The 17,116-nt window shown below is 43.4% G+C and overlaps 1 protein-coding gene across 4 annotated transcripts in view; it reads right to left on the bottom strand.

Annotated features, from left to right (window-relative positions):
* Window positions 1-7,149: 7,149 nt before the first annotated feature.
* The window catches only part of herc2 (HECT and RLD domain containing E3 ubiquitin protein ligase 2), a 49,360-nt gene continuing 39,393 nt past the window's right edge, over window positions 7,150-17,116 (bottom strand). For all 4 annotated transcript variants that reach the window (XM_068318506.1, XM_068318505.1, XM_068318507.1 and 1 more), the window contains exons 78-91: window positions 16,592-16,769; window positions 16,249-16,410; window positions 15,186-15,277; window positions 14,946-15,085; window positions 13,398-13,585; window positions 13,072-13,269; window positions 12,865-12,948; window positions 12,340-12,481; window positions 12,036-12,230; window positions 11,686-11,798; window positions 10,357-10,547; window positions 10,165-10,270; window positions 9,871-10,083; window positions 7,150-7,914 (exon numbers count right to left, since the gene is read on the bottom strand). In XM_068318506.1, coding sequence (XP_068174607.1) covers window positions 7,642-7,914; window positions 9,871-10,083; window positions 10,165-10,270; window positions 10,357-10,547; window positions 11,686-11,798; window positions 12,036-12,230; window positions 12,340-12,481; window positions 12,865-12,948; window positions 13,072-13,269; window positions 13,398-13,585; window positions 14,946-15,085; window positions 15,186-15,277; window positions 16,249-16,410; window positions 16,592-16,769 — 2,275 coding nt within the window. In that variant the 3' untranslated portion in view covers window positions 7,150-7,641. The remainder of the gene's footprint in view (window positions 7,915-9,870; window positions 10,084-10,164; window positions 10,271-10,356; window positions 10,548-11,685; window positions 11,799-12,035; window positions 12,231-12,339; window positions 12,482-12,864; window positions 12,949-13,071; window positions 13,270-13,397; window positions 13,586-14,945; window positions 15,086-15,185; window positions 15,278-16,248; window positions 16,411-16,591; window positions 16,770-17,116) is intronic.

Here is a 17,116-nt window from a genome sequence, read left to right as displayed (position 1 = left end):
GTAGTAGTAGAGGTAGTAGTCGTAGTAGTAGTAATAGTAGTAGTAATAGTATTAGTAGCAGTAGTACTAGTAGTATAGTAGTAGTAGTATTAATAGTAGTAGGAGTGTTTTTTTATTACTAGTGGTAGTGGTATTAATAGTAGTTACAGTAGTTGTAAAGGTAGTAGTGGTGGTAGTAGTAGTAGAGATAGTTGTAGTAATGTAGTGATAGTAGAACAAATTGTAGCAGTAGTAGTAGCAGAGATAGTAGTAGTAATAGTAGTAGTAGTAGGTGCAGTAGTACTAGTAGTAATAGTAGTTGTAGAGATAGGAGTAGTAAGTACTAGTACTAGTTAGTACTAGTAGTAATAGTAGTAGTCCTGCTGGTGGTAGTAGAAGTAGTAGTAGAGGTAGTGGTAGTCCTCTTCTTTTCCTTTCGGCTTTTCCCTTCAGGGGTCGCCCCAGTGAATCAGTTGCCTCCATCTAACCCTGTCTTCTGCATCCTCTTCTCTCACACCAACTACCTTCATGTCCTCTTTCACTACATCCATAAACCTCCTCTTTGGTCTTCCTTTAGGCCTCCTGCCTGGCAGTTCAAAACTCAGTAGTAATAGTAGTATTAATAGTAGTAGTAGTAGTAGTTGTCTTATTAGTAAAGTTGTATTAATAGTAGTTGTAGAATATGGACAGGGTTCAATTGTAGTAGTAGTAGTAGTAGTAGTAGTAGTAGTAGTAGTAGTAGTACTAGTAGTAGCAATAGCAGTAGTATTACAGTTTTTTTCAGTCGCTAACCAGCGTTTGTCCAAACAGCAGTCACATTTTCTAAACTCTTAACACAGACTCAGACCTTGAAAGCACAATTGTCCAAATGGTTAATTTTCTTCTCAAATACACATTTTGCTAAATAAACACTAACTCTTCATTTCAAAATAGAACACTTCTTTGTCTGCACACACAATTTTTGGTTTTTTATGTACTCCAGCTTCACCAAATATTTTATACATTTTGTTTCATGAGAAATAAAGTGGAAGACTACCGGTAACTATAATTAGCGTGCTGGAATTTTGACCCTGGTTGATCGTGAAAGCACGAGAGGAGATTGGGTAAAGAGGAGATCTCAAATTGTCTTATATACCAAGTGGTGAATGCTGTAGTGAGAATGGATGATTGGCCAAATTTTGTTTTTATGCCATGAGATCTACCCACACTGCTTTTGTGATTGACCAGTCGACCACGATCAACCCTCGTCTACAGAATCAAGAGTTCCAATTGGATGGGACAGACACGTTTGGTTTGGAGTTCGGAAGAGTCATAGTGAGCAAGTTGTGATTCAGTAATCCTCAATGGGGGGTCAGCAATACACAGATTAGCATCATGAGCCAAAACATGAAGAAAATAATGTTAAAAGCAATTGTGTACTTGACTAGCAGTCATAGCAGAGAGACTGGTGCTCAAGGAGCCAGAGATCTCCAGCTAGTCCCACTCAAAAGTCTGGACCAACTTAAGTCTAAAAACATGCAAAAAAATAGAAGACCAGTGAGAATAAAGTGCTTCCACTGCTTTCAGGGCTCAATAAACTATGAAAAAAATAGTGAGATAGTTTTGTTGTTGTCAATGTTCTGTTTTTATCGAAGTAAGGTTTAAAGGTCATGGAGACAGAAGAACAGCTAACAAAGTTTTGAATGTGTCTTATTGCTGGTGTAAATGGATGAGCTTTGTCTTACAGGACAGGACTATACTGACCTGGGATCAGTGTAGTTAGTGACATTAACAAATCCTCTCGTGACTCCCTTTAGTGGTCAGGGAAGGTTTGATTCATGGGATAGTTTAAAAAGCAATATCAATCAATGGATTAATATGAATCAATCAGACTCATGTGTTGGGGGTCATGTTGCGGTCACACTGTGGCAAAGTGGGTAGCTCTGTTGCGTCACAGCAAGGAGGTCCTCGGTTCTATTCCACCTGGGGCCATTCTGTGAACCGAACTGATCCCTCCAGATTTCCCGTAGGTATGACTGTGAGTGTGAATGGGTGTTTGTGTTTCTATGTGGCCCTGCCATGAACTGGCATCTTATCCAGGGTGTACCCTGCATCTGCCTGATGTTACTAGGCTCCAGTGTAAACCCACAACCCGGATCCAGAGAAGTGGCTAAAGAAAATTGCCTTCAAGAAAAAGAATGAATGAATGAATGAATGAATGGATGGATGGATGGATGGATGGATGGATGGATGGATGGATGGATGGATGGATGGATGGATGGATGGATGGATGGATGGATGGATGAATGAATGAATTATTGAATGAGTGAAAGAGAGAATCTTCATACTCATACATACTTCATACATCTTCATAATTTATACATACATAACAGATTATGGTCTATTCCCCTCCTCAAACACCAGAGGAACTTAAGATGTGCACTCATAATTGGCTTCTTTTTGAATTTAAACTTGATATTCATTTCAGTTTGATTAGGTTTAAAACATTTCTAGTATCAGGGCCTTCACACCCAAAGTTTCTAATTTTTTAAACATCGCAAAGCTCATCTGGTCTTGGCACCAGTGGTTCCAGGTGTTGGATGAGAATGAACTCCAATAAATCAGACATTGAACCAATTAAAAAGAAGCTCCACCATCATGAAAAACAATATTTTTGTGCAGGTTGTCATCAAAATCCAGTACCTTCATTACCCACAAGGCCATTCAAATGTTGAATTTGAAACGTAACACTACTGGTGGCTAATGTACCCTTGCTAGACTGCAGCAGAGATGAGGGAAGCTCTCTGCTTTTCAAACACTTTTCCTTTCTCTTATTTTTTGTTGCCTCTGGCACAAACTGACACCACCTCAAGGGACATCAACGGAGGACATTAATCAGACGTTACACAGGTCCCAGCAGAGCTCCGAACGGCATTCTATACAGGAAGTAGAGGCCCCTGACACCTGTAATCACACACACACACGCACACACACACACACACACACACACACACACACACGCACACGCATGCCTGTATGCAACCACCCAGGCAGGCAGGCAGGCAGGCAGGCAGGCAGGCAGGCAGGCAGGCAGACAGACAGACAGACAGACAGACAGTCAGGCAGACAGACAGACAGACAGACAGACAGACAGACAGACAGACAGACAGACAGACAGACAGACAGACAGACAGACAGACAGACAGACAGACAGACAGTCAGGCAGACAGACAGACAGACAGACAGACAGACAGACAGACAGACAGACAGACAGACAGACAGACAGACAGACAGACAGACAGACAGACAGACAGCTGGTCTCTGCTTTGACAACACGTGACTGCCCTTGGAGATCCGAGGGGAGCACCACTGTTTCGTGTCGGTGACGCTGACCCTCGTCTCTGATCAGCTGGCTCTGTTTCATCTGTTATCAGTGATGACCTTCTGACTGGTGGAGAGAAGCATCTCTATCTGAGAACGGTTGTAGGGTCTGCTGATCTACCGCTAGGAGCCAGTTTAAATCAATGAGATAATTTGCCAAATATATTTATAACAGTAATTGGTCTTGTGCATAAAGTGAGACCGCCTTCTAAGCAACAGTGACTTACTGTTTGTGACCTACTGCTGAAAAGATCACTGGTGTCTCTCTCCCTTCCCTTACAGACATTTATAAAACCCGCCTCACCCGCAAAGCCATCAGCATTGCAGGTGATCCCACGCACCCCTCTCACAACCTTTTCAGCCTGCTGCCATCAGGTAGGAGACTGCAGAGTCTGTGAACCAGCAGGCTCAGGGACAGTTTCTTTTACCAGGCGGTCAGGTGGCTCCCTGCTCTGCCCCCTGCCGCAGCTCTGAACTCTACCCACACCCTGCTCTGCCCCCTCCCCAGCACCTGACCACCTATCTCTCCCTCCCCCCGTCAACTCAGGGACTGTGCACACATCACTTCCCCGATGGGATTAGAGTGTATAGAGATGTTAACCATCCCTTGTGTTTTGTCTTATACTTCGTGCTGTACTGTCTAATGTACTGTCTTTGTTGTACTGCTTAGAATAGAAAGCCTTTATTGTCACTATAGGTGGTAAAATGAGATTTGGGCTTGTTGCACTGCCTGTGTTGTACTGCCTATGTTGTCCTGCCTGTGTTGTCCTGCCTGTGTTGTACTATTTGTGTTGTCCCGTGTTGTACTACCTGTGTTGTACTGCCTGTTGTACTACCTGTGTTGTACTGCCTGTTGTACTGTCTGGGGGTTGTACTGCCTGTTGTACTGTCTACCGTGGCTCAGAGAAGACTGCAATTTAATCTGTATTGTATGTCGTGCATATATGGTACATTTGACAATAAAGCTGACTTTGACTTTGACTTACTCCGGCCGATTGATTGGGACTGACTGGGTCAGTCACGACCAGTGACGTGCGGTCATGGGAGGCAGGTGAGGCACGGCCTCACCTGCCATAATGAGAGAGAAAAAATGAAAAATGGAAGAAATAAATTAAATGGCTATATTTATCCAATGATGAGTATTATAAAGTTATTTTATATTCAAAATGGCAAATATTAGGTTATTTTTTACTCAAAATCGCTGAATTGTCGCATTTACCGCTGAAATACTGAAGAGACCTGCGGTGAGGCACCAGCCAGCCGAGCCTCACCATGGATTGATCAATGGCTCGTCTAGCTGCACTGGTATGCTTTTCAGTGAGACCGTAATGCTATCTCTCTATATGTCGCTATTAAAATGTTCAAACACGTTTGCTCTATGAACTAAATTTCCTTAATTTAGCTAATGTATGCAATGTACAGTGTTTTTGTCAACAACTTCATGAGTGTAACGTCTTTCTTGGGTTGAGCGGTCCTGAAACCGCTGTGACAAGGCACTACGTGAGGCACGATGCTGTCGTGCCTCAACGGTAGGGGGCGCTGGTGATCCCAGGGATTCTTCTTCCTCGGCCGTAGAAGAAGTGACAGCAAACTACAGCCATTCATTTGTTTTCCGCTCGCCTTGCCTTACCATATTTTATTTTTCGCTGCTTTTTTTCAGAAGGAGCGGTGCATGGACTTCATTTATAAGTAAACGCAACATATAAACAAACATGTAGGTGACAGCATAATGTATTTTTAAATCAAATGTGCTTATTTGTGTGCTACAGTACAGGATCATATGTTTGTAAATCTAATTATGATGAGATCAGTGCCTCACCATCCATGAACCTCACCGCACATCACAGGTCACAACTGCAATTCAACCATTGCGATCGAACTGTGCATAGTTGTAAGCCAGTGAGCCATGTTTAATTCCTGGAGAGGCTGGGTGGGACAATGTCTGAGGGTGCTGGGTTAGGAAATGAGACAGTGTAACCCAAAACAGAATAAATTCCAAATGCTTTGGATGCTCTGCAAAACATTGGTGAAATGCCATGACAGAAGGGAAGTTGTGAAATGTTTAAAGACACTTGACTTGACCATTCAAAAGGTAAAAGGTTTCACTAGAAACAGACAATTACAACATGATGGACGAGGACCATCAACAGTGAAAAATGTTTCACACAAAAGCACTTGTAAATAATCTGAGGATTCCTCCGTATAAAGACCATAATATCATGGAAAGATTTAGATAATCACTTGAAATGTTTGACCTGTCAGCATTAAATCTGACATGATTCTACAAAGCATATTAAGTGACATGAAATGAAGTCAAACATGAGAGGAGGAGAGAGTAGGGGAGAAAATAAGAGGAGGAGAGAGGGTCTGAAAGGAGGCACCGGTCTGAAGGTGGTGGATTTGTGGTGACTAGTTTGTTTATAATGTGGTTCAGATTTAACACAACACAGGTAACCAATAACTATCATACTGTTTTAGCCAGTGTTATTGATTTCTGGTGGGAAATATGTTCAAGACAAGGAAAATTAATTGAATATTGTAACTCAAAAGAAAATATTTAAAGCTGTTTGTAGTTTAAGCTTGAGGCTGTGTTCGAATTTTTCTAGGGGGCAAGCAGATTCTTCCAGAATACTTTTCATTCATTACATGAATGAATTACAAATCATCAGACAAAAATAAAGTCAATTGGACTTGTTACAAAAGCTTGAAGACATTTTATGTCCATCTTAAGGCCTCTTGGATAGAACAAGAATGTGTGTTGTGGGATTTATGTTAATGTATTGATCCTAATAATAATGTGAAACAATATATTTTTTAAATTCTGCACAGGGGTCATATTCTTGCAGCGATCTGAGTCACAAGCAACAAAAAAAAGTGATTCTAAAATTTAAAATGAAAATCACATATTTTAAATCCTTATAAGCCACGGCTGCAGTTGGATAATGTGAACACATACAGAACAGTCAGGTTCATTGTGTGGCAGTTGAAGGTAACGTGATGGGGTTAATTCTTCCCTTCCACTCCCCTCCCTCACTCCTTATATGGAAGAGCACCTGACTCCCACCAGTGGAACACACCTTGTGATTATTTCAGAAAAAACACTAAGTCCATAAAGAATGCTAATTATTTTTAAGCCATTTCAAGCCAAAAGCTTGCGAAACAGAGGTTTACTCTGTATTTGATCTACGCACAACCACGCGTGAATCTACAAGTGTGAGAAGTGGGTGTGGAAAAAAATACACACACACACTTGGGGTGTACTACGTCCAGAAAACATGAGAAATGTGAAGTCTACGCTTGAGTGAGCATGTGTCTCGAGATCCCCCACAAATCACTTTTATTTTCCAAGCATGAGGAAGGTTCAGCCTTTAGAGACCGAACACCCTAGACTCCAGCCTGGTGGGAGGGGGGCTACTACAGGATACGCCTGTAATCCCACAGAGCTACAGGAGGTGTCGAGGTCACAGGCCATCTCCCTCCTGTTGCAGCCTTCGTAGCCGTTACTGAACAAACCTAAACCCACACCTGGTTTTTGACCTAAGCGCTGACTGCTTAAATGAATGAAAGAACAAACTTGTCTGACCTAGTTTGGAGAGTTCATTGTGATGGTTTTGTGAAGGGAGCACCTTCTCATGGCACTTCAAATACCTTAGTCCAGAGTCCATCTAATCTACGGACCACAAGGAGCCAAACAAATAGGTCATTTTGGAATTATGACAAACATTGCTTTCATCACTGAGTTGTACAACCACGAGATTAAACAATGATTGTAGAATATTTGAACAAAAAAATGACAAAGCTTTTGTCTTTTTTGTTTGAATTTATTAACAGAAATTTTTATCAACATTGAATATGCATTAATAAGACCTTCTGTGAATACATGGCACAATCATTTTATATACATTCTTCAGGGAGACAGTGCACAAACTATGGTTCAGGGGATTAAATCCAAGATCTTAAAATGACTCTTCAGTAGGCTCTGACTGAGCCCAGTGACAATTTACAAACTAGGAACAGGTAATTCACACTAACAAGAGGGAGAACTCTACCACAGTGCTAGGCAGGAGCCGTGATGTGTTCTCTGTAATGATACATATACTGTATGATTCCCAAGTAACACAACGTGTGCAGTTGATCACCCCACTTTATTTTAAAGAAACTACCGGTACATCAGAGCAAACCAGTGTTTGTTCCTCTCTTCAGCTTATAGTGCTTTAAAGCCCATTGCACATTTATCCTCAGATCTTGGCGTCTAAGGAGATCGCCTTTATGAAATTGTACTTTAATCGGTGAGCTTCTAATTCAGTGTCCCGTCAAGTAGTCCTGGGTAGAGTCTGAAGCGAAGGAGTCCGCATCCTCATTATCGGAGTCTTCACTGCTGTCGTCGGCAGCGGGCTCCCCGGACAGGGCGATCCGGGCGTAGTCATCCGTGTCGATAGACTTGCAGAAGTGAATGGCGTACTTCAACTTCTCCTCCAGCACCTGTTTGCATGAATACCTGGGCAGCTTCAACAGGAAGAAACACGTGTAGGACTCTGGCAGGAAGTGGTCAGGTGGGTTGTACTTGTCCAGCACCTGTGAACAGAGGATGATGTCTGTGAGGTTCGGCCCAGTACATTCTACAGTGTCTGCTTTCAGTTTCAGAGTGGAACAGTGACAGTAGTCATCAATCAGTGAGGAGAGAAAGGAAGTGGGTGAGCAGTCAACCAACACAAAAACAGGCAGCAGGTAGAACAGCCTAAACGTACATTATAGTATAAATGTTGCTCTCCTCCATCTACTTTCTTGTAGAACATCTCAATGTGTCTCTGGCTGCTCAGTATTAATCTGATGTTGAGAGATGCAATGATGTGATTTGCAATTCTATTGAACAGGAGCGTGTCAGTTGGAGCGTTTCACACCGGAATGGCTGAAGGATGTCTGACCTCCTATAATGTCTCATTCTCTGGTATGAGTTCAGACCTGCTCACCTTGGGAAATATTTTGAAGAGCTACTGTAACTTTGAGCTCAGAGGCTTTCACTCCAGTTCACTGAACACAACTGTGACATCGAGTGAGTCAACATGTAAATCATCAGGGAAGAAAATGCCACATTTCTTGAGAAGAACACTTAACAAACAGACATTAAGATTTGGAGGAGTTGTTTTAGCGGCTTGTGTGAAGAATCTGACGTCAGATCAGAGGAGGATGAACCCCAGATAAAGACCTGAGACTAAAACACTTGCTCTGGTTTATATGATAAAAATGTTTATAATATGATAATACACTTGCCTCAAACATATTTCATTGTATGTGTGCAAACTGATCACAATTGGATCTTGAAAAGTGTAAATCTTTATATTGTATTGTATCACAGCAGTATCACAAGACAATGTCAACTATGAATGAAATCTGATTTCAATGTTATCTACTAACTAAATAATAGAATTAGCTGACAGGATTCAAATCAAACAGGTCTGATAATCATGTCAATCAACACACAGAAAATAATATAGAACTTTACTGGCATTAATATTTTCCCAAAGTTCAACAGTTTCAGATATACTCTTCCATTTGAAGTTTTGTTTTCTCATGTGACTCTGGAATCTCATAGTGGGCTCAGGCTGGAGTTTTTGTGCCAAAGCTGATAAATCTGAATCTCAGACTGACTGACCTCAGATGCCCCAGATGTCTTCTTCCAAAATGGTGATTCATTTAGTCTGCATAACAATTACACTACTATTCAGTGTTTTATAACGAGTCTTTGTGTGTTTGTCAGGCTGTGAATACTATTTGGTCAATTTAGTTGACTCAAGTTCGTGAAACTGGTGATGGATGTGTTCTGAGAGTTGCAGATTGTGTCTGCGTGTAATGCCTGGCATACTTGTGTTTCCCAATGAGTGGTCTTTCCTCTCTCAGAAGATGAGCAGGAGGATCTGGTTTAATTGTTTCTAAAAAAAATTCTACACATGTACTCCTTATTCTAATTTATTTGTTTTTAGAGCTTTATTTCATAATGAGGCCTTGGCCTTGTCTTGGCCCTTAAACAATTTGAAGTTTAGCTCTGCTTGTTTTCCACGTGATGGGAATTTTTAATTCACATCTCCAAACTGGAGGTCAGTTAGGGGTTGGGAAAATGTCTTGTCCCATGAGGAGTAGCAATGAATAGTCACTATCAATAAGTGTGGTGTCAGTGTAATTCTGTTTATGAGGCATTGGTCTCCTTCCTTGGTGAATGGACACCTGGAATCATTTGTCCCTCAGTGAGGAGATGAACAGTGGATACAAACACTCAGACAGACAGCAGAATAATTGAGGCGTTCTCTTCTTCATCTCTTTAGAGTGTTTGTTGGTGGAACAAAGACTCAGAATCATTTCACTATTCTGTGCATAAAGATTTAAACATGACAGGCTGTGGTTTCTTCTAGCTGCTGCTTGTAAAACAATAAGTCTGACAAAAAAAACCTCCTGGAAATTACGTCTGCTTTTATGCCAGTTTTTACAAACATTAAACTCTTAATTAAACATTAAACTGAATTCACTAATTCTTACCTGAACAACAAAATCTCGTCCACGGAAGTCAGCGATGGTGCGAGGCAGACGCGTGCGGCCCCAGACGAACCTGAGGAAGAGCGACCTCTCTGTGTTGGAGAAAGATTCCATGACCTCCCAGAACCACTGGATGAGCGGAGATGTAGGCTCCACCCCTTTGTATGTGGCCACTGACTTGAGCAGGTGGAGGGGGATGTCTGGGCTCCCACACACCTGAGGAGATGACAACATTTAAGAGTTACTCACGGACACAACCTGAGGACAAAGGTCACTTCACAACCTGCTCTCACTAACCATCGTTTCCAGTTCATAGCCAGTGAAAAGTGACAGCAAGGGGACTGGAACGACCCGAGCCATTCCCTCACGCACAGCAGAGACCTGCTCATCAAACTCATGGAGCCTGAAGACAGAATGAAATAAAAAAAGTTTAACCCTAAAATAAAACCTGTGAAGGGTCAGCTCTGCTCAGTTAGTCGGGTTCCTCGCCTGTAGTTAATCGCCAGGCGGACGTATTCTGCTCGGTTCTCCAGGGTAATGTGGGAGTACTTGGAGCTGAGCTGGATGTCCTGGCCGCTGGCGTTGGGTACGGTGAAAGGTAAGGTCATGGCCTCGAACTCCTCAGCAGTGGCCTCATTGTCTCGGATGTACATCAAGCCGGGAATAAAATCCTTATCAACCTGGGAAGTACAGAACAGATAAGCGATTTATATTCAATCTATCCATTTGTCATCACAACCTAGAATTTTATAGTGTGTGTGTGTGTGTGTGTGTGTGTGTGTGCGCGCGCTCTCATGCTCTCAACTCAGTCCTGCTGAGCTCCACTGGGATCCACTCTTTCTTCAGATTAATTTGACAACCAACCTTTGTTCATATCTCAAGGGCAGAACCACATAACAAGAGCAGCTTTGTGAAGAGGAAGATTCTTCTTCATAGTGATGGTTCGGGAGCTCATGATCCCAGTGTGAGGGCAGGAGAGCACTCACACCATCTATTAAACAAGACTGAGACTGTAGCTGATGACTTACTTTCCCTTCAAAGAATGTAAAATAATCAGCACCTTTGCAAAGAACAAGTCAAGTACGAAATGAAAGTACAGCTCGGGGAGCATGGTGGTTAGGCTAAAGTTTAATCTGAAAGGAGACGTAAAGGAATGTGCTTTCTGCAGGTTATAAAACTGATCACAAGGGCTTAAAATGTTACATCACTCGTGACAAGGAGAGACTTTCTTTTTCGTTTGTGAGAGCAGAGACAGCGCAGCAAGAGACAAAGTGAAGTTAGGGGAAATGTGAATGGTGCTTCACGTAAAAAAAAAAAAAATCACACCCATCGGTCACACTGAGAGAGTTGTGTTGTCAGAAATCAGCAGATGAAAACACAAAAATGTAGGAATGTGTGCCTGACACTCCCAGTGACGCGTAATGATGGGATTGCATGACACGAAGGACGAAGAAATAAAAGGAAAAACCGAACTGTTGACATTCAAAACAGCCACGAGTCAAACGTCACACCAAGATTACAGCCCTCTTAATAACTTACTTTTTTTGAAACTACAGCTGTTGTAAAAATGGAAATGATGAAAAACAGGAATAATTTATTTCAGATTAAGGCAGCCTGATTCATACACTGATCCACTGATTAAGTGGTTTGTTTTTTACTGCTGTTTAAAAAGTCATTATCTGTTACTAACAGACACAACATGTTTGGATAATTCTATGAGAGACCATGTTCTCATGATATATAATCGAACTCTGTTTATATGAGTGATTCCTGCATGAGACCTGGTGTATTCTCACTCATCAGTGTGTGTGATTGTACCTCACTGAGGTCAGCAATGGTCAGGTTCATGCCTGCCAGTTGTTTCCACACCGGCTCTGCCAGATTCAGGCTAAGAGGGCTTCCAGTCCGGATTGCGATGCCCAGCAGCACTCCTGCAGACACGGCAGCACATTACATACAGATCAAATACCAACCGTTATCTGTCACCGTGCTGTGCAGTGTTTCACTGAAACAGCAGAAATGTATATATACATAGATAATGAAGTATGCCCATTGGTCAGGCTGGCTGTTTGATCAGTGAAAATGTTCAAACACATGCATCTCTATAGGTTTCCTTAGCAAGGATTAACACCCCACAAGACCCGGCTGGGAGATTAACTGTATCATACCCAGGAAGCGGAACATGCTCATATGCAGAGAGGATTTGGCTGCGGGGTTGAGCAGGAAACAGTCCCTGTTGGCACCAGACTCATCACGGCCATTAGGGGTGACGATGAGCAGCGGAGTCAGGGCGTTTTGAAGCTCCTCACACATTTCAGCGATAGATTCGCTGTAGCCTCCCCCACAGTCGTCCACAGACTCCCCTGATGAAGAAAGAGAGGGCACACATCCTTCATTCTACTGTTAATTTAACATTAATCTTAAAGAATATATCAGAGGTGAAACAATGAGACGTGACAGCGAAGCACGTACCCACAAATTTGACCTTCCACACTCGGTGAGGGAGCAGCAGGTTGTCTGGGCTGAATGAACTCATTTTGGCACACATCTGACCAAATACCGACTTTGTCCCATCAGGACCTGCCAACCCGCCTTTGCTACGGGAACGCTTCACCTGGAGGTTGAAAGAACAGGGGGAAAAAAGGGGTTTGTTACTGTTCAGCATTAATAACTTCCTGCTAGGAACGGGTACTGGGTAGGACAGCTCTCTGCATCACAAATACCACTGGAACTAGCAGACCAGTCTAAAATCTCAGTCCAGAACTCCTGGACAGCACTAATCGCAGAAAAAATCTGTTACGAAAGACATCACATGCCAGGAGCTTGTATGGAATACAGCCTCCTGGTGAGAACGAGAGGAAGAGGGGGAGGCAGCTATGATTCCACTACAGTGAGAGGGAGCAGGAAGACTAAGAGAGAGTTAAAAGTGATTGTGAAACAGGTGATGAGTGAGTAGATGTTAAACTGGTTTCTGTTTTCGTGAATTTCCTTCTGTACCTGTATCCTGTTGAGCTCCACCACAGGTCCATGCTGTCTGTCCCTCACCATTGTGGCTTGAACCACCTTCCTGAAAGCTGCTTCCTGTTCCACCAAACATATAAAGCATATCAAACAAAAGCTCTGCACTATTCTACTATGAATTTAAACAGATCCCTTTTAGTAAGTCTCTAATTCTTTCTGGAATTTAAATCCTAACTAACTTACCTTTCCCTGGGAGATAAGGATGCCCCTAAGCGTGTCAAAGCCCACAGAGGGTCCATGTCCTGCCTGACCCAGCCGACCCTCGAGGTCAAACATGGGTATACAGGGGCAGAAGAGCTCTGAGATGTGATGGAGAAGCAGCAGCCTGTTCCTCAGCGCCATGATGGGGATCTCCTGCAGGTGGTTGTACTCCATGGGAACCTTTAAGACATACAAGCACTCATACATCAGCGACAGACATCTGATGATCTGCAATGATATCGCTGTCAGCGAGGCGTTACTGCCATCTACTGGAACATGTGGAGCCAACATACAAACTAATGCGTTACCTGAGCAGGCAGCTTCCCAGCATTAGTGGGCTTGCTGGTGGACCAGGCGAGGGTGTGGGCAGAGCCACAAGCCACCCTGTTGATTTTCTTTCCCTGCAGTGCAGCCACCAGCCGTGGCCTCTGGATGGCATTGGTGGTGCCATCTCCAAGTTGGCCCTCGTCGTTGTCACCCCACGTGTAAACCTCTCCTGAGCCAAACACAACAAGCAACGTTTTCTGTCAAGCTGCAACGCAACCTGAGGCCCGTATCATAAAGCTGGATCACGGCTTAGCAAGATAACTTCAGCTTAACCCTGGCTTTTCGGTACCATAAAGGTGGCTGACTTTCTATCGGGCTACGTTGTAGTGGTAACCTATGCTGAACACCTAACCTGCTCCGGAGCAGGATAAGTTCAGGATAAGAGCTCAGCAGGTATATCAGCCCCACCTACTGACCAATCAGTTCTCTTGGAAAATGGGCTGTCCGTTTTATGAGAACCCGTGGATCTTGGTGCACAGCTTGTGCGAAGAGCGCTCAGGCACGAGAGAATATTTAGAGATCGCTGTAATACGTTGGAATTGCCTGAACAATCACTGTACGAAAGGTACAGGTTTTGGGGAGAGGGGTTACATTACATCTGTCAGCTGCTGGAGCCTTACATCAGTAATGTAACGCACCGCAACCACGCGCTGACAGTCCCGCAGACAGTGTGCATTGCACTGAGGTTTTTTGCCACAGTTAATATATTTCTTAGTGATGTTCATAATTATTATGATGTCCTTAAATCCCTCGTTGGATGGGTTACAAGCAATTCACAGATAAAATGCCATAATCAATGACTTGTTTCAGTAAATCATGTATTGATTCATTCATTCATATGTACTCTCTGTTGGCAATGTCAAAAACCTTGGGAAGAACACAGTATGTAGAGCTATTCATAAAGTCGCGGAGGCTACAGTCACATGCCATAATGAAAAATGTCGTACACACATACATTTATGGAACACACAAATGTTACTGTAGTCAGATATACAAGTGCAGTCATAGTGGGGAAGTAATATTATAATAGAACTAACTTCCGCATTGACACAGTCGGCGATTTTGTGCCAGCGATCCTTGCGCTGTTTGGCAGCTGCAACTGTGTTGCTTTTTGCCGGGATTATTGATTTGTATTGCTCGTATTTATTAATTATTATTGTTTGCTCCTCCATTGTGAAATATGCGGCTAGGGCCGGTTTATGGCATGTTTGCGATTGGTTGCATGCAGCAACCTCCGCCCTTTTAATGTGAGCGCGCACAGATCTAGAGTGGACATGCCTGAATTGAATTAGTGAGTTGATAGCCGGCTTTATGGTACCGAAAATCCGGAGGGTGGATGTCTCGGTAAGTGAAGCCAGATAAGTAAGAGGAAGCCCGGCTAGGTTAATCAAGCCTTATGGTACAGGCCTCTGATGAGACCGAATTATATCAACTGGCAAGATGGCAGAGAAAACTTAACCAAGCCAACAGATGCATCAGTGGGAAATGTGCACAAAAATGTGAATCGTGCATTGTATGGTCTATCCTACCATCCTCTGTACAGCACACACAGTGCAGCGACCCCGTGGCAATGGCAATGACCTTTTTTCCTTGCAGCCCCTGTACTTGTCTGGGCCGTCGAACATGGTCATCGGAGCCGTGGCCCAGACGGTGATAGTCGCCTTTGCCCCTAAGGATGACAGGGGTTGGACATACAACTGAGTTATAGCCTCTCAAATGTGACAAACAGGTCATGGCAGATCCTTAGTTCAGCCCTGAAGAGTACGTACCATGTGTACACCGCTCCAGATTTAGTGAGAGCGACAGAAAACTGAGATCCACACTCCACCTTGACCACTCCAAGGCCAGTGAGAGAGTCAATCTAAAAACAAGGAAACGGCTTAGCAAGCATTTCATGGAGCTAAATGTAAAACCTTTGTGTAACTGAACTCCCTGGAACTCATGTAAAGGTTTAATGTCACACCCAATTAATAGAGCCATCGCCTGACTGGCGACTAATATTTAGATTATACATGCTGAAGGAGGTAAATTTAGCTGATGACTGGGAAGACAACTGCTGGTGGGATGAGTGGCAGGCTTTGTTTTAAAAAGCTTCCAGATGGAAGTTTACACATTAAAGTAACGAGCCGTCTTTGCACCAAAGGACAGAATGTCTGAATTACCATTTTCAAACATTCTGATCCCTTTAACCAGGTTGGTGTGTGTTACACTGCACACATGCATTTGTTGTGACTCGCCCTTAAATAAGGTGTCAGTGTTTGTCGTATTCATATCATTTGAAGCTCCTGATTAATCACAGCCTATTATTGTAAAATACTTTTTTTCTGAATCAGCTGACACCACTGCTGTTTCTTCATTGGAGCACAGCTGAATAAATGGTGACCAGAAAAGGTCAGCTGAACAACAGGTGATGTCATCATGTCTTATTCATTTTATGCATAATCTTGGTCACGGCTAGAACTCTTGTTGCCGGGAAACAGAGTGGAATGTCAATCCTAAAAGACGCATACTTCCTATGTACTCTGCCTGTGTGTGCCTGCTTTATGCTCTGTGCCTGAACTCAGACTGACTGAAGAGCAGATTTCTTATCTGTCAGTAATTTGAGAGAAAAAAAATCTACTTTTCAGGAGGTGAAAAAATGTGGTTCCTTAAACTATTCCTTCAACATCATCTGTGACAGACCCAAATTCTAAACCTTATGCCTAGTTGTTGTCACTACATACAGTATGTCGCCAGAAACATACTGTAACATCTGTGCATTTAGAATAACTAGGAGAATGAAATGACTCTCCTGCTGACCTTCCATCTTTGCTGCTGTGTAAATTACTTTACCTTCATGGGAATTTTGCAGCCATCACTGCCTCCTCGCCCCAATTTGCCGTAGTCGCCATCTCCCCAGGACCAGACCATGTCATCATCTGTTAGACACAAAGTCTGGGCATCCCCGCTGCCGCAGGCTACGTCAATGACCCTGTGTCCCTGCAGTGCATCCACCTGGAAATGGTACACAGACAGCAACATCAGCTTAATGTCAGTGTAACCATGTCAGAGTGAGGCTGAGTCAAGTGTGATTCCTGTTCAAACAGGCTTTTTTGGGTGCAGTGACAAACTTAGAGGGTACTACATGTGTAAATTCTTTCTAGAGCTAGGACAAACTGAGCTGAAGAGCACTAACCAGCTTGGGTTTGAGCTGGTCCTCGCTGTCCCCGTGACCCAACCGTCCATAGCGCCCTTTGCCCCAGGTGAAGAGCTCTCCACTGGTGGTGATGCAAGCGCTGTGTGCCCCTCCTGCTGCTATATCCACAACTTCAACGCCCCTCAAGGACTCGATCACACGGGGGCGGTCACACGGACTGAAGTCATGAGGAGGCACAGTTACAGGATGAGCAATTCATATCATCTGCATGTGTTAAGGTTTTAGATCAGTGGTTCTTAACCCTGGGTTCGATCGAACCCTAGGGGTTCGCTGAGTTGGCTGTCACACGGACTGAAGTCATGAGGAGGCACAGTTACAGGATGAGCAATTCATATCATCTGCTTCATCTGCATGTGTTAAGGTTTTAGATCAGTGGTTCTTAACCCTGGGTTCGATCGAACCCTAGGGGTTCGCTGAGTTGGTCTCAGGGATTTGGCGGAGACAGTGGTCAACACACACGAATCACTGTGTATGTTTGACACATCGTGTCAATTCGTGATGACA

This window comes from Antennarius striatus, chromosome 7, assembly GCF_040054535.1.
Source record: "Antennarius striatus isolate MH-2024 chromosome 7, ASM4005453v1, whole genome shotgun sequence".
In the NCBI taxonomy this organism is placed as follows: Eukaryota; Metazoa; Chordata; class Actinopteri; order Lophiiformes; family Antennariidae; genus Antennarius; species Antennarius striatus.
The sequence above is the reverse complement of the archived record's forward strand: the minus strand, read 5'-3'. Positions and strand labels throughout refer to the sequence as shown.